Genomic DNA, 20925 nt, shown 5'->3' with positions numbered 1-20925 from the left:
AATCTTTAAACCAGATAAGTAACGTGGTGGTAGAGACCAGCTGAAGATTTAAGGTCAGTCTCACCTCCCACCAATGGGGGATGCTGTGCCTTGCTTGGGGCGTGGTAATACAGCCCCTAGGACCTACAGGTCCGATGATCAACAATGCATTGACAATAACAAATCGATACATTAGGTTAAAATCGTCGAAGTTCGTTGCATCGATCTTCTTTGAAATTCCTAATCATACTTAGTAAGCGATGCACCCGTTTCCCTTTGGAGCTCCCAGATCTTCTCATTTGCATGGGGTGTGCCAAGCGCAGGCCATTAGGGTAATACAGTTAAGTAAAACAATTCATTAGATCGCATTGTGGGTGGTATTATTGATCAAAATTCATCCCTTCGATGATCAAGTGATCGATATTAATTTTTAAAAAATAATTTTGTTGTCGATCGATTACAGGCGGAAGAAAATATCTTCATCCCGACGAGCTGTGTCTAGCTAACCAGGTCCGTCTGTGCGAATCCGACGATCTTGAAAACTACAAAAGCCAGAGACTTTAAATATCTAATCTTTCCTATACTCTCCATTTAAATATCGATCTTGCTTTCTTGAATTATCGATAAGACAGCCATCCAAATCTGAGCTTTCGTCAGTTTTATATATTTTTTTTTTGTTTCTTTATTTTACTTTTTACATACATAATTCACATATCGCAATTATGAATATATGCTCGCATTTACAATCGCTTAAATACTAAATTTGTTTATGCTTTTATTTTCGGCCTGTTTAATTTGCATTTGTGTTGCCTTCTCAGTTGAGATGCACAATATTTAAACGTTAATTGCAAATCCACAATTACAATTTGCTTTGTCACGATCGATTGTTTTTGTTTGTTTTTGTTTTTATTTTATTCAATTGTTGATGTTCTTTAAACGTTACTTGTTTTGTTGTTGTTGTTGTTTTTGTTTCTTGTATATGCCTATATCTGCCTTAAATTACAAATTATTAAATTATTTTAACATGTACTTAGATTGGATTAGATTGTTACAGCTACCCGCCCGTCGCCCAGAGCTTCGCTGCGCACGATTCAACTTTTAGTTCAACGCTTTGCTCCGACCAGCTGCATTTTACTTTAGCTAAACGCACATCATATCTGCACATCTGCATAAACAAAAGGCAATTGATGACAAATTAACGCACAGCCAGACAAACTAAATCAACACAATGTTAGGCCCTAAAACGATTCGAACTCAAACATTAAGGTAAGATTCAGTTGTCGCAGTTTGTTCTGCTGCTTCGGTTGTTATTGTTGTTGTTGTCATCGGTGCCTGCTGTTGACTCAGACTCGAACACGTTTTTGGTCTGTTGTTGTTGTAATTGTTGTTGTTGTTGTTGTTGCTGCTGCTGATGCGGACGCTGATGCGGATGTGGTCGTTGGTTGCAGCGGCTGTCTGGATATTGCAGACGGCGTCGAAGCAGGCGTCACGTCTCCGCTCATTGGGTTTGATATTGTGGCATCGCAGCGCTGTACATCATCTGTGGGGCAAGTGAACCGTTTGCGGCAGCAGCCGCGCTGGCAGCAGCAGACACGCCTGGCACCACAGTGGCGCCTGGGACGCCCCAAGCCATATTTGGCGGCATCACACGGTACCCGGCAGCTGCAGAGGACAACACGATAAACATCAATATATTATAAATTAAATAAAATACGATAGACTGATCTTTTCTATATGTATGCAGCACTTTTAATTGCCAATAGCTGGCGCCCTCTTTAATAACATGCGAATTTCTATATTGTAATTATTTCACGAAATATTTTACGTTTAGAAGACATGCTCAATCCCATAAAATATATATATTCTTGATTAGTATCAGCTTTGAATAACTCCTTGCGGAAAACAATAGGTCTAAAAGTTTTCATAGCAAAATATTTGTCTCTTAAGATACCTTTACCCAACTCCGAGCTTTTCTATGCTTCTAACATATGCGTTAATATGTTCAACTTCGGACAACAGAAATAATTGGCTTCTACACGCAAGAAAAATCTATATCTTCAACAAGATGCTTGATGATTCTATCAAATAAGCTTTCTCGTGTTGGATATTCAACCTGCCCAAGCACTGTACTACAAAACCAATTAGCAAACTTCTCCAATAAATAGATATGTACATAAAGGTCCTGGACTAATTTGTCTGTATATACGTATCGATAATTGATCTGTGCATAAGTAGATCTATACGTATTTAAGAAAAGTAGATCGTATTGTAATTGGTATGATACGTACGAACGCCTCCCGCTTGTTGAGCACTAGTGGCGTAGGCGTAAGGATAATAGCCCTGCTGCATGTACTGCGTTTGCATCTGGGCCGGATAGCTCTGCTGAAAGAGATTAGCGGTAGATTGATAAGCATAGAATTTGGAATGCATTGGAGTTATTACTTACCGCCGGTGGGTACCAGTAGCCCATTTGTTGGTATGCTGCCGCATAGGGATACTGCGCCTGCGCCGCCGCCGTGGCAGCAGCTATCTGTTGGGGTGTCATCATTTGGCCGGGTAACGCAGCCCCAGTGGCTGCAGCGATCTGTTGCTGCGTCATCATTTGTCCAGGCATGCCGGCAGCACCCGCAGCAGCGGCTGCATTGGCTGCCGCAACAGCTGCCACATTGGCGGAGGCAGCCGCCGCAACGGCTGCATTGTTGGCCGAATTATCGCCACCGTTTTCCTTGCCCCAGAAGCACTTGACATGATTGCCGTGCACCTCGCTGTTGTGCGTATGTTCTATGGCGCGTGCTGCCGCTTCTTTTGAAACGAATTTGATGAACGCGAAGCCCTTGTCCTTGAAAACGCGTACATCCTGTATGGGGCCAAATTGCATGAAATGCTTATGCATCAGCTCATCGCTGATGACATTGGGCGGAAAGCCGCCACAGTAAACGGTGGTGTTTGTGGGACTCGATTGATTGTACACCTCCTCGAAGGTGTGTCGTTGGTTCTTAATGCCATTGCCGGCGCCGCCGCCGCCGCCCATGCCACCCATGCCGCCACCTTGGCCACCCGACTTGGAGGATTCCCGCGGAGGCGGCAATTTGCGCGTTGACCAATTCGTGCGTATAGAACGTGAACCAATCCATTGGCCGTTCATTGCCTGTATGGCATTCTCAGCTTCGGCCTTCTTAACAAATGACACAAAGGCATAGCCCTTCGATTTCATGGTCTGTGGATCGCGCACAATGCGACAGTTTGATATCTCGCCAAATGGCGCGAACGCCTCGCGCAGTGTCTCCGTCTCAATTTCTGGACTAAGGTCTCCTACAAATATGTGATGGTGCGAACTGATGTCTGTCTTGGGCGTATTGCCCGGACTAGTGGCCCAGTTGACCTGCAAGTAGGCATAAATTTAGCTGTCAATATAAATATATATTTATGACTATATTTTGAGGAAACGCACCTTGATCTCTTTGTCGAGAAAAACACGTTTGTTCATGGCCGTCAGGGCGGTGCTGGCCGCCTGATAATTGGAATATTCGATAAAGGCATAGGGATCATTGCCTGGTTCCCGTATGATTTTACAGCTCTTAACTGGACCCATTTTGCCAAACAGCGCGATTAGCAGATCCTCCGAAACCGAGCCATCCAGATTGCCCACATACAATGTTTTTGGCTGCGACTCGTCCATGTTTGCCAGATGCAAGCTGCTGATCCTGATGTTTTCTGTTGATTTGGTTTTACCTATTGCTTCTGGTGCTGCTGCTGGTGCTGCTGCTGGTGCTGCTTCTGCTCTTGCTGCTGTTGTCGTCCTTTGGATGCGTTGTATTAACTATTCTACAACTAATGTCCACATCAATACAAAAACACTGTTATCAGAAAAACTAGATGCCTGCGATTTCTAACTATTTTGTTTTTGATATAAAAATGCAATGCACGCACGTTCACAATCATATACAAAATGTATATATATATTATATATATCGTTCAACTTGAACAACTAAGACTTCAGTTAATGACTAAAACAACGAAAACTTTTCTAATTCTTTTTTTTTCTTCTGTTATAAATTTCTTCTTCTCTCTGTTCAAAACAATTTTGAATACCGATTCCGATTCCGATTGTGGACTATATAACTACTCTATATTTAAATATATCAGTGTATATAGTTCTAGATATATTTTTTTAATAGTAAATCTTTTTGCTTAACGCTGAGGTTCGTCGTTTATTGCTTTCGCTTTCGCTGTTGTTGTTTCAGTTGCTGTTGCTGTTTGTTCTCGATAAATTTCTTTAATATATATTCTAACTATGCGCTAATGGAGTGTTTTGGAATATATTGATGTGCTCTCTAGCTTGTTGTTGACTCTAGTTGTTGTTGTTATTGTTGTCTACATACTCCTTGAGAGTTGTACATTAGAGCTCGAGCTTAATTTATATATTACTCTATACCAAACGTTTTTGTTGTAGAAAATATATATATATATATATATATATATATATATATATGTTATCTCAGTGCTGCGGTTGATAGCTTGCATGTATATCAACCGAATTTCTGCTCATTTCTGGTACAAAATTGTATGTATTTATATGAAAACACTTGCTGAAGTGAAAGTTCGCCAGATGATTGATTGGATTCGTAGTCGAAGACCGGAATCACTGCAACAAGAACGAATATTAAGCAATAAAATGTACATTAGTTAAGGCTAAGAATAGTTAATATGTATATGCTGTTATAACTTATTGTGTGTGTGTTTTGAAAACATTAATTATTTAAAGTCCACAATTCAAGCAAACAGCACATGATCGAATTAAAGGTATGGGGAATTAGGCGAGCATTTGATATGGACAATGTTGTACGAGTGCTAGTGCGAATATGAAACAAAGGCAGCGGGTAAAGCAAAAGCATTGCAGACACACACACACACACACACAGAGAGCGAGAGACGCACGCACACAAACACCCGCATGCGAATACTCTCTCAAAAACAGAATGTGAAGCGAGGGCCGAAAGTTTCAGTTATTGGCACTAATGTGAAAACCTAATGTTTGGCCATTTTAAATGCAGCAGGCAGCCAGAAACACAAGTTGTATTTCATAAATTGAACTACACAACTTTCGCGATTCAATTAGCAATATTTTTAAGTATATATAATTATAGAGCATTAACAAACTCACGCACACACACTAACACACTCGCGCGCGCATAGAAAAAAAGGGAGAAAGAATGAACGAAAATCAACTAGGAGATGAATGACCGTCGATAACAAAATACACAATGGAAGAGAACATGGAGAAAGGAAAATTTGCAAAAACCGAAACCGGCCAACATAAAAAAAAAAACCCACACGGTTGCATTAGTTTAATATATCTAAAGCGGATTTGATCGATTTAATAGCATAACAAATGCATTTAAATGCCAATTTTAGTTGCAATTTAAAAGCCGCATAAACTTGACTTTGTCAGCGATGAAACGAAGCGTTTGTCAAAGTCACAGTTAAAATAAAAGAAACGGCGGCGACACGGGCGGAAAAGCCAGAAGGCGTCGCGTTTGTCTTTTTGTTTGCGTTTTGGGTTGCTTCTCACATGAGTTGCCACTTATTTTGCTTTTGATAATTGAACGTTGAAACTCATTCCAATGTAAATTACACTGTCGATTTTTTTTTATTAGAATATTTTGATTTTGCTCAAGCAAGGCAAAATTTTTTGTCCGCGACGTTTTTTATTTTTTTTTTAATAATATATATATTCATATACATGCATGTATGCATAATGTATAAATGCATGTATGTATGTGCATATGTATGTACATATCTTGTTCACTTTTCTGCTGCCATCTTTTATGCTAAGCGTTGTTCGATTTGCTCCCCTCCTACCCGAAACCGATGCGGAAAGCTAGAATTATCATTAACACAACTACCACCGCTGCTGCCATCGTCGAACACTGCGCATTGTACATGGCTGGCATTGCTTTCAGCTTAGAATTTCAGATTTCATTTCCAAAATTCACTAATTTTATTGCGTTCTGTGACGTGGCTGCGGTTGTAAATTTACCGCATTCCACTTCATCATCGCTATATTAACACATATCATTCGTCAGTAATTTACAGCCGCTACCGGTTTTTAATATATTTCAATTTCTTTCGCTGTTATATTGGTTAAATAGTTCTATAAACGCGTCGCCAAATTTTTACCTTTCGTCGTCTAAAATGCGAACTAATTAAATGAGCACTTTGTGTGTAGAGTAAGTGCTGCCAACTCAGTTTAATTGTCTTGTTTCAATGGCGGCAACTTCACAAAGTGTTCAGAAACAATATAAGCGCTGTTCTTTCTGACCTAATAGTTTCTTATTTTAACATGTGTAGTTATCACAAGTGTCTTGCAATTAAAATCAACAACGTTTTAACAAATTTAAAACGATTTTAACAATCTTTTAAAAATATGGCAACACTGTGCAGTCTGATAAACGCTTGCATCATCGCTTTCTCTTTCTAACGCTCGCTCAGGGGGCTGAAGTAGCTGCACAAAGCAGAATAGCTAAGAGAAACAACAGAAGAAAAGAAAATTCACAAAATGCTGATTAATATTTTCTTAAACAATAAACAGTTAATTGCCGTCAAGACAAACGGTTTAAATTTTAAACAAATATGCACTCACATCGAGGAAACAACAGTAAGTACTTCAAATATTTGTCAATTTCCAAAAATTAATGTCAACACCTTCCATAGAATTTGCAATCTGAAGATTATTATCTCACGTGCAATGGCAAACGTTTAAATGAAGACATTGATGGACAACATGAGATTGAGAGCATCCATTGCATCCTCCGCCAGGTGGGCGGTAAGGGTGGATTCGGCTCTATGCTGCGGGCCATTGGCGCCCAAATCGAGAAGACCACAAACCGAGAGGCTTGCCGTGATTTGAGTGGACGTCGCTTACGCGACATAAACGAAGAGAAACGTGTCCGGGCATGGCTGGAAAAGCAAGGCGAGCGTGAACGGGAAGCTGAGGAGCGTAAGAAACGCAAAATAGCGAAATTGCTGGCGGTGCCCAAACACGAGTTCAAAGACGACGAATACGAGGAGGCCAGAGCCAAATTGACCGAAAAGGTGAATGATGCATTCGAGGAGGGCCTAAAACAGGCCGAGGAAGCTAAGCTGACTGAAACAGGGGCTGTCGCAGCAACCAAAGATGTCCCAGCTTCATCCAGCACCAATGTGACAGTTGGTTCCAAACGGAAAGGCGACGCCGGCAGCAAAACAACGGCCGCAAAAAAGAACAAGGGCGCGCTTTGGATTGATGATGCAATTTCCGGCAGCGATTCCGACACCGACGACAGCGAAGTGGAAGCTGATACAAAGAGGGCAGTTAAATGTTAAGGAATTTATTTGTAATTCTAAGCAGTAATTTGTATAATATAATTAAAATAATGACAAAATCCACAATTTTATTGCGTGACGAACTGGGATGAGACCCAGGCCAGACCCCATTTCAGATTCGTTAGCATGAACTTTAAAGCTTTCGTCCATTGTTCTTCGGAATTGAATTGTATTCTAAAACGACAGATAAAAATGTAAATTCATTATTGGTAAATGCAGCTAGATCACTCACTTGATGGAGTAGGAATTGTTTGTGGAAGGATCAATTATTTTGCCCTTCTCCATTTTATACGGCAATAGGAATTCGGTGTCGCGCTTCTCCACCTCCATTTGAAACTGCGTCAAGCAGTCCAGAAATGCCACCATGGCCGCATCAAATTTTGTGTCCCAAAAGAATTTAAAGCCACCGCTGCCATAGAGCGGCAGCTCGCGATTGTCGCCTAGCACCTCGACATAGGAATGATTTCCGAACGGAACAACGCGGTAGCGCTCAAACGTCAAGCCAATTTTCCGCGACAATGCTGAAAGAAGCAGCACCGTCTGTCCCCAGGCGGCGTTGATCTCTGACCAGTCGACGGAGACAGACGGCAGGCGTCCCAGTCGAAAATTGTTGATTGTACCAAAGTGTCCGGCATGCCAGATATGAAATGTTATGTTAAATATGTTGGTGTCCCGCAGCTTATCCAGCTGTTGCTTTGAGTAGGCTATCTGGCATTCCAGGCTGCGTTTGTCGTCTTCCGTTAGCATCAGCTCGCGACGATGCTTTGTGTACTCGCGCCAGTAGCTCTCCTCCTGCTCATGCAGCTTTTCCTTCTCCACTTCTTCTTGCTTTATGGCATCATTTAAGTTTTTTTCCTCGGCCTTTAGGTTCGCCAGTGCGGTCAGTAGTTGCTGCTCGCTTTGCTTGAGTTCCTCCAGTTCCTTATCTAGGGCCTCCACATTTGGCCCTTCCTGCTGCTGTTCCAGTTCGTTGAGATAAGTTTTGTAAATATGCCACTCTTCTTCAGCTATGCGCAGCTCTCGGTCCATGATCTCCAGCATGGAATCGGCGCACTCCTCGCACAGCGGATGATCTATCTCCGAGTTCGAGGACAAACAATCGAAGAGCTCTGCTTTCAGCTTGAATGCAGAGCTCAGTTTCTTGCTATCACGCCCGTCCGATACCAGTGTGAATCCCGTGCCATTGATGGAGTCAGTCAGCCTGAAAGGCGGCACAAAGTGGTCAAAGCTGTTGGCATCCTGCGGATCGATAGTGTTCACATTGCCACCATAGATGGGCACTGAAAACAAACCTCATACGTAAGTAAATATTTGTATAATTTTTTTTAACTGTGTCCTACATGAAAGTTCAGCCATAGCATGTACGCTAATCTTCTCCAGATGCTCGTCCAGCACAATGGGCTGCAGGCAGCGCTGGCAGGCGAACGATACCGGCTGCTTTTCCGCCTCACTCATGATTTGGCCGTTGAGTATGTTTTCTAATCAGTGCATAAAACTTAATTTTGCTGCAAGTTAAAGTAAAACACCATCAATCAGCTGTTCGATGCGCTTCTTGCAGAGTTGCCACCCCGCAGCAAAGAGCTGCGGCGCAGTTAGTATTAAAAAAATAAAAAGGTTGACAAAACAATTGTCAACTCACAGAGGCCAAAACAAATGCGTATATAGCTTGAAATAAAAAACAAAAAACCTGTTTGTAAACGACAAACATTGGTCCACTAAAGAGTTTTGGCGTACGCCAGGCAACCTTGAATAACGAATAACGATTGTTGATTATTACAAACAACACGAATTAACCCACCCAAAGGCAATTGATAAGCAAGCAGAAACTGTCGCTCGGAGCGGAGAGCGTTTGTTTTGGTGAGCAAAGCACATGCGACGTAGTCATTATGGCGCCTTCACACACATTCGCAATCTTCCACACATTATCCGTTCATTTTGATCTTTCAGTTGTCGCCAGGCAGTGCTACATTACGGAAGTATTTTTCGCCCTCGCATCTTGCGCATTCATAACTTGATCAGAACCGAATTTGCTGACATAAACTCTAGCAGCTGCAGCTATATGCACATGTTTCCAGATTCAGACAACTATATATTTAATTAGCAGCGCTGTGATTTAGGGCATTTCACAACACACCTCATTTCCATTGTGCCATTCTTTTTGAATCTCAGCGAGAGCAGCGCACGCACAACAACAGCTAATACGTAATACGTAATCGGCAGCGACTGCGGCGGCGTGGTCGCAACAATTGTGGGCGCTGCGCACAGAAAGAACGAGAAAACACACACACGAGAGCTTTGAGCAATTATGGTTTCATATTTTGTGCCGCGCGGTCGCTTTTTGCTGAAGGCGGGCAACATCAGGAAGGCAATACAAGAACAGCAGCAGCAGCAGCCAAAGCATGTGCAACAAAATGGAAATTGGCCGGTGCTCCGGCACTTTCGACAATTGCCATCGAATGCCGCCTCCAATGAGTCAACGGCGGCCAAGCCAAAACCGGAACGCATCAGACAACAGACGCAGCTACAGTTGCGTCGCAATGTGCTCTCACGCTGGACCGGCTTTCTATTGCGCTGGGCACCCATGGGCCTGTGCGTCTTTGGTGCCATCGAATGGCAGTTGCACAAGTTACGCTGCGGACGGGATGGCACACAGCGGACCGCTTCCGAGTTCCAGTCGAGGGTCTATTGCTCGCTGCCGTTGCGCATAATGAGCCGCTGTTGGGGCTGGCTGGCCGCATGTTACATGCCCAATCCGCTGCGTCCCTACATCTATGGCTGGTATTCGAGTATTTTTAAGGTGAACATCGACGAGGCTCTGTATCCGGACTACAATCACTACACCAGCCTAGCCGAGTTCTTTACACGCCCGTTGAAGGAGGGTGTGCGGATCATAGACGCCAATTCGCCTCTGGTCTCGCCAGCCGATGGCAAGGTGCTGCATTTTGGCCGCGCCTCCGACTCGCTCATCGAACAGGTGAAGGGCGTCAATTATAGTATCGAGGATTTCTTGGGACCGCTGCAGACGGTCGAGCAATCGAATGAGCCATTGAGCTATGCCGAGGCGCTGAAAAGGAAACGCGACGGTTCCACGGAGCTGTATCAATGCGTCATCTATCTGGCGCCGGGTGATTATCATCGTTTTCATTCGCCCGCCGCTTGGGAGCCGACGGTCAGACGTCATTTTTCCGGCGAACTGCTATCGGTTAGCCCCAAGGTGGCCAGCTGGCTGCCAGGCTTGTTCTGTCTGAATGAGCGTGTGCTGTACATGGGCAAGTGGAAGCACGGTTTCTTTAGCTATACAGCGGTGGGTGCCACCAATGTTGGCTCTGTAGAGATTTACATGGACTCGGAGCTGAAAACTAATCGCTGGACGGGCTTTAATGTGGGCGCCCATCCGCCGAGCACCTACGAATACGATGAGCTACTTTTAAATGTCAAACAGCCCGATCAGCCGGGTCAAAAGTTCTCAAAGGGTGACCTCATCGGACAGTTCAATATGGGCAGCACCATTGTGCTGCTCTTCGAAGCGCCAAAGAACTTCAAGTTCGATATTGTAGCTGGTCAAAAGATAAGCGTCGGCGAATCCCTGGGACACATCGCGGACCGCAACTAACAAACAAATTCTCTAAAGAGGCCATAATTATGTGTATGTTGTGCACTTGCCTAAAAAGTCTGTCTATTAACACACATGCACAAGCATATAAAATAGCTAAACGTTGTTATTTAAATATGAACTATGTTCTAACTATTTTGTATAAGCATTAAGAGCATTATTAAGCATTATGTACCTATTTGTATTTAGTTGCCAATGATTAAGCTGCGTTCCCTCATAGCTAGTTGTATTTACGATTTCATTAGTAGTAAGAGACATGTTTGTAAACCTATTTTCACTAATAAAGTTCGCATTAAAAAAATCCGGAATTCATGTCTGGCCCCAGTTGCTTACTAGACTATATAGTAAGTCGTGTCGGACAACAAACAAAATTCTATAGAGTCTAGATTTTTGATGATACCACCTTGTTTACTTGTACATGTTGCGCTCAGATTATTCCAATTCTATTCAGTTCGAATCGAGTCTTGGGGCACGCGCCGTTTGATGACGTACGTGACCTGGGCCTCCTCTTGGGAAGCACACACACACACACAAACAGACACACACACATACATATTTACAAATCGTTATCAGCCTAGACGTTGGCGGCGGTCCATGGGAAAAGCCATCCTAATGCGAATTGGGCTTTTGGTTTCTGATAAGACTTTGCTAAACTCAAATTATTCTAATTCGATATAAACAATCTATTAAGCAATAAAAACATGTATATATATATACGCACAACTATTTATATCATTTACAGCCCCAAAATTTTCCACAATATTTTAAGCAATACAATCATGCTCTTTGCTTATCAGATTTGTTTTTTAAAAAAGAAGTAAACACATTTGTTTGTGCATAATTATTATTACCCCAAAAACTATTCAACAATATCTTAATTCAAAAGTAATAATAACATTTTCGCTTATCAATTCTGTGTGGAAATCGTTGCTTGACTTTAATAATGTATATAATGTATGTTTATGTACAGTGTACATATATATGCATGCTTATAGGAGCGAATGTAATTGAATCCGGGATCGTTATTCTATATAACGATTAATTGAATTAATCAAGCAGGGGACGTCAGCCGCAACCAAAATGGCTGGGTATTCGACTTATCAATTCATGTGAACTTGTTTGAGCCTTTGCCTTGACATACACTCTCCACGTATTCGCTGAGTGATAATGCAAGCGCTTGGAAACAAAATATTTAGTTTTTAATAGTTTTTAACATTCAAACTGTCGAAAATTGCTTGCCTGATTAAAAAATTGCAGTCTGGCAACGCCATCTAACAAAACAGCTGAGAACCGGCTTGGCAAATGGTGTCGTTGCCACCTGCGCTCGATTTTACATAACATTTGTTATTAAAGTAGCATTACAATGGCTAAAGTACTTTTTAACTATTGCCCCATTGTGGTTAAAGCAGCAACGGGTATCACACTGCGCCATCTAACAACTGCAGCAGCCAATAAATTCCAGGCGAAGCCAACAATTTTGAAACACATCACATTTGCTGCCACAGAACGTCCTTACAGCAGCGGCCAACCAATTGGCAAAGTGGACTATGCGGAAGTAAAAAAATTGATAAACGATCCACGGAAGCTGCTCATCGATGTACGTGAGCCAAAGGAACTCACAGAAACAGGACAAGTTCCATCCAGCATCAACATTCCATTGGCCATTGTTAGCCAGGAGCTAGCGAGCAGTGAGCAAATCTTCAAATCGAAATATGCTCGTGAGAAGCCACAGCCCGATACGGAACTTGTTTTCCATTGTAGAAGCGGAGTACGCAGCCTGAAGGCTGCGGAAGCCGCCGTCGCGTTGGGCTTCAAAAATGTCAAAAACTACGAAGGTTCGTGGCTTGACTGGGCTGAGCATGAAGGCTTGCCCAAGTAAATACTCAAAACTAGGTCATTTGTTTAACTATTTTTATTGAATTAAATTCAATTCAAACATACTTAAAGGAATACTCATAAATAATTCTTTGGTTGTGAGATCGAACATCTTAACTTGTTACAATTAATACTATTTAATGCTTTTGCTTTAGTCGACCTCCTCGACAGTGGGTCCAGTGTAGCCGCCATTGCCGAAGCCTCCTGCCTGCTGGCCACAGTGCGAGGCTTGAGGACCAGCGCCAGCTCCTCCGTCGCCCTGCTGATGCATTTTGGTCATCACTGGGCTACAGAATTTCGTGAGCTCCTGCAGCTTGTATTCGAACTCCTCCTTCTCCGCTGTAGTATTGGCATCGAGCCATTTGATGGCTTCACTGCACTTGTCCAGGACCCTGCTGCGGTCCGACTGAGGGATCTTGTCACCAGCATTCTCAGCAGCCTCTTTCACGCCAAAGATGTAGCTCTCCAGCTGGTTGCGGGCGGCGATTCTCTGACGATGCTTCTCGTCCTCCTCAGCGTACTGCTCAGCCTCGTTAACCATGCGATCAATCTCGGCCTGCGAAAGACGACCCTTGTCGTTCTTGATGGTAATGTTCTTGGCATTGCCGGTTCCCATCTCCTTGGCATTCACATTGAGAATGCCATTGGCATCCAGGTCAAAAGTGACTTCTACCTTTGGGACACCGCGCGGCGCTGGCGGTATGCCGGTCAAGTTGAAAGTGCCCAGCACATTGTTGTCCTTCGTCATGGCGCGCTCGCCCTCAAACACCTGGACAGTCACAGCGGGCTGGTTGTCCGCGTATGTGGTAAAGGTCTTTGACTGCTTGCAGGGAATGCGACTGTTCCGCTCAATCAGTTTGGTCATCACTCCGCCAGCTGTTTCTATGCCCAATGAGAGAGGTGCCACGTCGACCAGCAGCACGTCCTTGATTTGGCTGCTTTCGTCTCCACTGAGTATGGCAGCTTGTATGGCGGCGCCATAGGCCACGGCCTCGTCTGGATTGATAGACAGGTTGAGGCTCTTGCCGGAGAAGAAGTTCTGTAGCAGGCTCTGCACTTTTGGAATGCGTGTGGAGCCGCCTACGAGGACAATGTCGTTAATCTGGCTTTTATCCATTTTGGCGTCGTTCAGAGCCTTCTCCACCGGCTGTAGTGTGCTCCGGAACAAGTCGCCGCACAGCTCCTCGAAGCGCGCCCGACTAATCTTTGTGTAGAAGTCGTGACCCTCGAACAGGGCATCGATCTCAATCGAGGCTTCGCTGCTTGAGGACAAGGTACGCTTTGCTCTCTCGGCTGCAGTCCGCAGGCGACGCAACGCTCGTGGATTGGAGCGTAGATCCTTCTTAAACTTGCGCTTGAACTCGTCAGCGAAGTGGTTGACTAGCCTGTTGTCGAAGTCCTCGCCTCCAAGATGTGTATCTCCAGCAGTCGACCGCACCTCGAACAAAGAGCCCTCGTCGATGGTCAGAATCGAGACATCGAAGGTGCCGCCGCCCAAGTCGAATATTAGAACATTGCGTTCACCCTTGAGATTCTTATCCAGGCCATAGGCCAATGCCGCTGCCGTGGGCTCGTTGATGATGCGCAGCACGTTCAACCCGGCGATGGCACCGGCGTCCTTGGTGGCCTGACGCTGCGAATCGTTGAAGTAGGCAGGCACCGTGATGACGGCGTCTCTGATGGTGGTGCCCAAGTATGCTTCGGCTGTCTCCTTCATTTTTACAAGCACCATCGAACTTATCTCCTCTGGGGCAAAGCGCTTCTCCTCGCCCTTGAACTCGACGCTCATCTTTGGCTTTCCGCAGTCGTTGATCACTTTGAATGGCCAGTGCTTCATGTCATCTTGAATCTTCGGATCATCGAACTTGCGTCCAATCAAACGTTTCGCGTCGAATACACTGTTCTTCGGATTCATGGCCACCTGGTTCTTGGCCGCGTCTCCAATCAACCGTTCCGAGTCGGTAAATGCCACATAGCTGGGCGTGGTGCGATTTCCCTGGTCGTTGGCTATTATCTCCACCTTGCCGTGCTGGAAGACACCCACGCACGAGTACGTGGTGCCCAAGTCAATACCAATGGCCGGCATCTTGGCTGTTTCTTTCTCTTCTCGGTTTACCAACTTGTCTTATTTGGATTTTGTACTTATACTTGTACTTTTATTCGACCGTTTAACTTTTACTTTTACTTTTTATTAAATTTTTGTTAACTGTTCTGAATGTAATTTCAATATGATACTCTTTTGAGTATGGGTTAGCTTGTTTAGCTTCTCTTTGGTTCGCTTGCTGTGTTTCCACTACGATTGCTTGTTATGAATTGTGACGAGCTGAAAATTTGCTCTGCTATTTATACTCTGACGCTGTGTGGTGGAATATTCGAGATTCCCCTCAAAGAAGAGTGCCGACTCCAGACGATTCGGGAGTGTGCGAGCGAGGCAGACAGTATTTTTTATACGCGTATAGGTATGTATGTGGTGTGTTTGTTGTATGAAGGGGAACGACTGCTTTTAACACTCACGACTTCCAATATATAATGCGCGCCAACTGCCTTCTGCCAATTATTTGCTTGAGTTTCGACTGGCAGTGCATATGAAATCAAAAGCATTCGACTCTTTTGAGGATAAATTCAATTATATTATTTATTTATTGCAATAAGCCTTAATGCGTTTCTAAAATTTGCTCTGTCCTGCTCCCCTTGAGAAACTGGAGTGTTCCTTCTTCCAGTTGCGCAGCCGTACTACGTCAAGCAAAATGCGCAATTATTCTTTCCCATGCCAACTGTGGTTGGCAAATATTTTGGCAGCATTTTAGTTTCTGTGTTGCGTAGTGAAAATAAAAAAGTGAAAATAAGTTTTCATTCGTGATTTTCCGACGGAGAGCTGCAGCGCGACATTAACCTCTCAAATTGTATAACTTTAAGTTTTTAAATGACCGATCCCTAAATGCTGCCGTACAGTTTTCCCTGGTGGGGAGTTGCCAAATTTTTTTTTTCGTATTTCGGATAAGTTAAAGAAGAATGGAGATATTTGGTTCAATTTGCTGAAAAAGTTCACTCGTTCATTTTCTGGTCATTAACTAAATCGATCATTTAGTTCACTCGTTCATTTATTCAGTCGGTCATGAACGAATCATTCTGCGCAGCTATTCAGTCATGATCATGAACTTTTCATTTAGTTCAGTTTTTCAGTCGATCGTGAATGATTCGTTTTGCAGTTGCACGCGAACAATATTTTTTTGTTCAGTTATTTTTCTTGTTTTCAGCTTTAAAATAACATGATTTTAACGTTTTAACGATACATGGAATAGAATGTATCGTATGAACAAGTGTGATATGTGATATGTGTGAATATGTATAGTTTATTTCTAGCTAGAAAAAGGCTTACTTGGCTGCGCTGAACATACAGGCGAGTATCTCTCTGGCAGTCTCTCGAATCGTCTCGAACCTTCTGCACTCTTCTTTTGAGGGGAATCTCGAATATTCCACCACACAGCGTCAGAGTATAAATAGCAGAGCAAATTTTCAGCTCGTCACAATTCATAACAAGCAATCGTAGTGGAAACACAGCAAGCGAACCAAAGAGAAGCTAAACAAGCTAACCCATACTCAAAAGAGTATCATATTGAAATTTTACATTCAGAACAGTTAACAAAAATTTAATAAAAAGTAAAAGTAAAAGTTAAACGGTCGAATAAAAGTACAAGTATAAGTACAAAATCCAAATAAGACAAGTTGGTAAACCGAGAAGAGAAAGAAACAGCCAAGATGCCGGCCATTGGTATTGACTTGGGCACCACGTACTCGTGCGTGGGTGTCTTCCAGCACGGCAAGGTGGAGATAATAGCCAACGACCAGGGAAATCGCACCACGCCCAGCTATGTGGCATTTACCGACTCGGAACGGTTGATTGGAGACGCGGCCAAGAACCAGGTGGCCATGAATCCGAAGAACAGTGTATTCGACGCGAAACGTTTGATTGGACGCAAGTTCGATGATCCGAAGATTCAAGATGACATGAAGCACTGGCCATTCAAAGTGATCAACGACTGCGGAAAGCCAAAGATGAGCGTCGAGTTCAAGGGCGAGGAGAAGCGCTTTGCCCCAGAGGAGATAAGTTCGATGGTGCTTGTAAAAATGAAGGAGACAGCCGAAGCATACTTGGGCACCACCATCAGAGACGCCGTCATCACGGTGCCTGCCTACTTCAACGATTCGCAGCGTCAGGCCACCAAGGACGCCGGTGCCATCGCCGGGTTGAACGTGCTGCGCATCATCAACGAGCCCACGGCAGCGGCATTGGCCTATGGCCTGGATAAGAATCTCAAGGGTGAACGCAATGTTCTAATATTCGACTTGGGCGGCGGCACCTTCGATGTCTCGATTCTGACCATCGACGAGGGCTCTTTGTTCGAGGTGCGGTCGACTGCTGGAGATACACATCTTGGAGGCGAGGACTTCGACAACAGGCTAGTCAACCACTTCGCTGACGAGTTCAAGCGCAAGTTTAAGAAGGATCTACGCTCCAATCCACGAGCGTTGCGTCGCCTGCGGACTGCAGCCGAGAGAGCAAAGCGTACCTTGTCCTCAAGCAGCGAAGCCTCGATTGAGATCGATGCCCTGTTCGAGGGTCACGACTTCTACACAAAGATTAGTCGGGCGCGCTTCGAGGAGCTGTGCGGCGACTTGTTCCGGAGCACACTACAGCCGGTGGAGAAGGCTCTGAACGACGCCAAAATGGATAAAAGCCAGATTAACGACATTGTCCTCGTAGGCGGCTCCACACGCATTCCAAAAGTGCAGAGCCTGCTACAGAACTTCTTCTCCGGCAAGAGCCTCAACCTGTCTATCAATCCAGACGAGGCCGTGGCCTATGGCGCCGCCATACAAGCTGCCATACTCAGTGGAGACGAAAGCAGCCAAATCAAGGACGTGCTGCTGGTCGACGTGGCACCTCTCTCATTGGGCATAGAAACAGCTGGCGGAGTGATGACCAAACTGATTGAGCGGAACAGTCGCATTCCCTGCAAGCAGTCAAAGACCTTTACCACATACGCGGACAACCAGCCCGCTGTGACTGTCCAGGTGTTTGAGGGCGAGCGCGCCATGACGAAGGACAACAATGTGCTGGGCACTTTCAACTTGACCGGCATACCGCCAGCGCCGCGCGGTGTCCCAAAGGTAGAAGTCACTTTTGACCTGGATGCCAATGGCATTCTCAATGTGAATGCCAAGGAGATGGGAACCGGCAATGCCAAGAACATTACCATCAAGAACGACAAGGGTCGTCTTTCGCAGGCCGAGATTGATCGCATGGTTAACGAGGCTGAGCAGTACGCTGAGGAGGACGAGAAGCATCGTCAGAGAATCGCCGCCCGCAACCAGCTGGAGAGCTACATCTTTGGCGTGAAAGAGGCTGCTGAGAATGCTGGTGACAAGATCCCTCAGTCGGACCGCAGCAGGGTCCTGGACAAGTGCAGTGAAGCCATCAAATGGCTCGATGCCAATACTACAGCGGAGAAGGAGGAGTTCGAATACAAGCTGCAGGAGCTCACGAAATTCTGTAGCCCAGTGATGACCAAAATGCATCAGCAGGGCGCCGGAGGAGCTGGCGATGGTCCTCAAGCCTCGCACTGTGGCCAGCAGGCAGGAGGCTTCGGCAATGGCGGCTACACTGGACCCACTGTCGAGGAGGTCGACTAAAATAGAGGCAGTTATAAAAGTGATTTAAGCTTAATCAGTATTATAGTTTAATTAAATCTCAACCAAAAGTCGTTGTTTATAAAAATATAATTTATGAATGTTACTCACTTATATATAATAGAACTAAGACATATTAAATAAAATCAAGTTTGTTAAATGTCAAATGTTTACATTATTTTATTGTTAAGGATGCTGTAATATGTTCATATTTTATCCTATTTTAATTTGTGTATCCTGTTGCAGCAAATCTGTGCAGCTGCCATCGTAAAAGCAGACATTTCTGTAGCCCAAGGCGACAGCGTGAACGGCAGATAATCTTGCAAGCTCTCCTGTGGCACATGAAAACATAAGTTCGATGTTTTCATGTGGTTTTTCGCGACCAAATTGGAATTTAAATTGAGCTTCGCTTGTAGCTGGACCCAGTGCTTTGGCCAATTGGTCAGCTGGAATGTTAAGGCTGCCTGGGAATTTGAAAGTTTTTTCTATATCGATGGCAGATCTGACATCGATGTGAAACTTGCCCACGATACTCTTCTTGTAAATAATTGGCGCTTTGTTGCAGTAGGCGCAGTATGCCAAATAAACGCCTTTTATACCCTGATTTAAAGGAATTTTTTGTTTAGCACGGCAAAAAATGGATGACAACATTTTTGTCTAGACTCGATTCAATTTGAATGGCAGTCGTGACCTTATAAAATTTGAACAGAATATGAGAGTGGCCAGAACATTAAAAAATGTGTAATATATATATCGAAAATAAATCGGGTTTGTAGTGCTGTAAAATACTTGACAATTGTGAATTTGTATTATTGCTAGTTTTGGTATTATACGTGCGTCAAATTAGCGGCGGTGACTTAGCGTCGAATTTTGGTACTTGTTATCGGAAAACTATCGGTCACTTTCAAATGCATTTATTTATGTTTTTAAGCACGAAACCAAATAAATTTAAATGCAGAATTGCAAAAAATTAAATTATTTACTATCTACATTCATTTATTTTTGAATTTTAATTTATAATATGGGTAAACAAAGGGGTTGAAAAGTTAGGTTTTCGCCATTCTTTAAATATCTTAATTCAGGGATAATGGCCCCGAAAACCGCATACACACGATTGAAGTCTATAGTTTCACCTATCCAATCGTGAAAAAATTATAAAAACCGATCAGCACGTTTTTAAGATATTTGTACTACAGTGCAGCAACCTCGTTGCTAGCCCCATACAAAATGACCGTAAAAAATCACCCTTGCACTTGAACCCTAATAACTTTTCTCAGGGATAATGGCCCTCAATGCACGGTATACCAACTTGAAGATACATGTTTAAGGAAGCTTTACGCATTAATTCTAAGCAAATCGAGCAGCCAGTTTTTTAGAAAAATGGCAAAATGTAAGCACACCTCATGTTGTTCATTCAAAATGCCTATCGAGCTACTAGCTCCAACGGGAACCGAACCACTGCTCGGAATCAGTGTTGAACAATGTTATAAAGTATTGGGCGGGAACAAATTAATTCAAAATACTTGTATATGAAAGAGAAATGCAGTAATATATAAAATAATTGTCATTTTACAATAAAACATTATCTTTGGTAAAATAGACTGCTGCAAAAGACGACACCTATGCATTTAAGTATTTATGCACGTATCATAACGAAAAGGTGGCAATATTTCAACCTATATTATTCTATTTCTCCGATAATGGCCCCAAATGCACGGTAGTTTAACATATAGATCGCGAATTATCAATCATTTTGCTTTTTACATCAAGAAAATCGTCCAGCCAGTTTTAGAGAAATTCGCATTTTTCTATTTTTCTTATTATACCCTCTGTTATGCAAAAAAAACTAGCTGGCAACATTACAAACTTAACATATTTATGTTAGGGGCTGCCAACTTATGAAGAATGCAAACATAGAGATGTAGAATGTTTCAATATATATAAAGTATATTAATTTAATATAAATATCATGATTACATAATATTCATCGTCATGTATACTTTTACTTATTTTCACAAGCTGGCATCTTTATATATTCCATATCATTATGTTTGCATTCTTCATAAGTTGGCAGCCCCTAACATAAATATGTTAAGTTTGTAATGTTGCCAGCTAGTTTTTTTTGCATAACAGAGGGTATAATAAGAAAAATAGAAAAATGCGAATTTCTCTAAAACTGGCTGGACGATTTTCTTGATGTAAAAAGCAAAATGATTGATAATTCGCGATCTATATGTTAAACTACCGTGCATTTGGGGCCATTATCGGAGAAATAGAATAATATAGGTTGAAATATTGCCACCTTTTCGTTATGATACGTGCATAAATACTTAAATGCATAGGTGTCGTCTTTTGCAGCAGTCTATTTTACCAAAGATAATGTTTTATTGTAAAATGACAAT

General features: G+C 43.2%; 8 protein-coding genes across 10 annotated transcripts; 4 read left to right on the top strand and 4 right to left on the bottom strand.

Moving 5' to 3' along the window:
• Positions 1-649: 649 nt before the first annotated feature.
• LOC115764085 (nucleolysin TIAR) lies at positions 650-4645 on the bottom strand. Of its 2 annotated transcripts, none has more exons than XM_030706935.1 (4): positions 3431-4645; positions 2426-3361; positions 2268-2361; positions 650-1641 (listed from the first exon to the last, which is right to left on the bottom strand). In XM_030706935.1, exons 1-4 carry the CDS (start codon positions 3656-3658, stop codon positions 1478-1480), a joined length of 1422 nt encoding a protein of 473 aa, XP_030562795.1. In that variant the 5' UTR covers positions 3659-4645; the 3' UTR covers positions 650-1477. The 2 variants fall into 2 exon arrangements, with proteins under 2 accessions (XP_030562795.1, XP_030562796.1); XM_030706936.1 differs by having other exon boundaries at positions 2268-2358; positions 3431-4624.
• Positions 4646-5470: 825 nt separating this feature from the next.
• Positions 5471-7395, top strand: LOC115764088 (replication stress response regulator SDE2). Of its 2 annotated transcripts, XM_030706941.1 has the most exons (3): positions 5471-5605; positions 6472-6637; positions 6694-7395. In XM_030706941.1, the coding sequence occupies exons 2-3, from the start codon at positions 6539-6541 to the stop codon at positions 7342-7344; spliced, it is 750 nt and encodes a 249-aa protein (XP_030562801.1). In that variant the 5' UTR covers positions 5471-5605; positions 6472-6538; the 3' UTR covers positions 7345-7395. The 2 variants fall into 2 exon arrangements, with proteins under 2 accessions (XP_030562801.1, XP_030562799.1); XM_030706939.1 differs by lacking the exon at positions 5471-5605 and having other exon boundaries at positions 6345-6637.
• On the bottom strand, positions 7348-8957 carry LOC115764087 (beclin-1-like protein). Its single transcript, XM_030706938.1, has 3 exons — positions 8685-8957; positions 7577-8624; positions 7348-7518 (listed from the first exon to the last, which is right to left on the bottom strand). Exons 1-3 carry the CDS (start codon positions 8797-8799, stop codon positions 7413-7415), a joined length of 1269 nt encoding a protein of 422 aa, XP_030562798.1. The 5' UTR covers positions 8800-8957; the 3' UTR covers positions 7348-7412.
• A 62-nt stretch (positions 8958-9019) lies between these two features.
• On the top strand, positions 9020-11264 carry LOC115764086 (phosphatidylserine decarboxylase proenzyme, mitochondrial). The gene is made up of 2 exons (XM_030706937.1): positions 9020-9201; positions 9292-11264. The coding sequence occupies exon 2, from the start codon at positions 9650-9652 to the stop codon at positions 10955-10957; it is 1308 nt and encodes a 435-aa protein (XP_030562797.1). The 5' UTR covers positions 9020-9201; positions 9292-9649; the 3' UTR covers positions 10958-11264.
• A 1008-nt stretch (positions 11265-12272) lies between these two features.
• On the top strand, positions 12273-12913 carry LOC115764089 (rhodanese domain-containing protein CG4456-like). Its single transcript, XM_030706942.1, has one exon. The coding sequence runs from the start codon at positions 12321-12323 to the stop codon at positions 12834-12836; it is 516 nt and encodes a 171-aa protein (XP_030562802.1). The 5' UTR covers positions 12273-12320; the 3' UTR covers positions 12837-12913.
• LOC115764084 (heat shock protein 68-like) lies at positions 12906-15127 on the bottom strand. Its single transcript, XM_030706934.1, has one exon. It carries the CDS (start codon positions 14916-14918, stop codon positions 12984-12986), a length of 1935 nt encoding a protein of 644 aa, XP_030562794.1. The 5' UTR covers positions 14919-15127; the 3' UTR covers positions 12906-12983.
• A 1262-nt stretch (positions 15128-16389) lies between these two features.
• Positions 16390-18647, top strand: LOC115764083 (heat shock protein 68). The gene has a single exon (XM_030706933.1). It carries the CDS (start codon positions 16592-16594, stop codon positions 18524-18526), a length of 1935 nt encoding a protein of 644 aa, XP_030562793.1. The 5' UTR covers positions 16390-16591; the 3' UTR covers positions 18527-18647.
• A 42-nt stretch (positions 18648-18689) lies between these two features.
• On the bottom strand, positions 18690-19251 carry LOC115764090 (rhodanese domain-containing protein CG4456-like). Its single transcript, XM_030706943.1, has one exon. It carries the CDS (start codon positions 19172-19174, stop codon positions 18737-18739), a length of 438 nt encoding a protein of 145 aa, XP_030562803.1. The 5' UTR covers positions 19175-19251; the 3' UTR covers positions 18690-18736.
• Between the last annotated feature and the right edge of the window lie 1674 nt (positions 19252-20925).

The sequence above is a fragment of the Drosophila novamexicana genome, unplaced genomic scaffold (assembly GCF_003285875.2).
Source record: "Drosophila novamexicana strain 15010-1031.04,08,12 unplaced genomic scaffold, DnovRS2.1 tig00000817-arrow-arrow-pilon, whole genome shotgun sequence".
In the NCBI taxonomy this organism is placed as follows: Eukaryota; Metazoa; Arthropoda; class Insecta; order Diptera; family Drosophilidae; genus Drosophila; species Drosophila novamexicana.
This window is presented reverse-complemented; position numbering and strand designations above follow the sequence as displayed.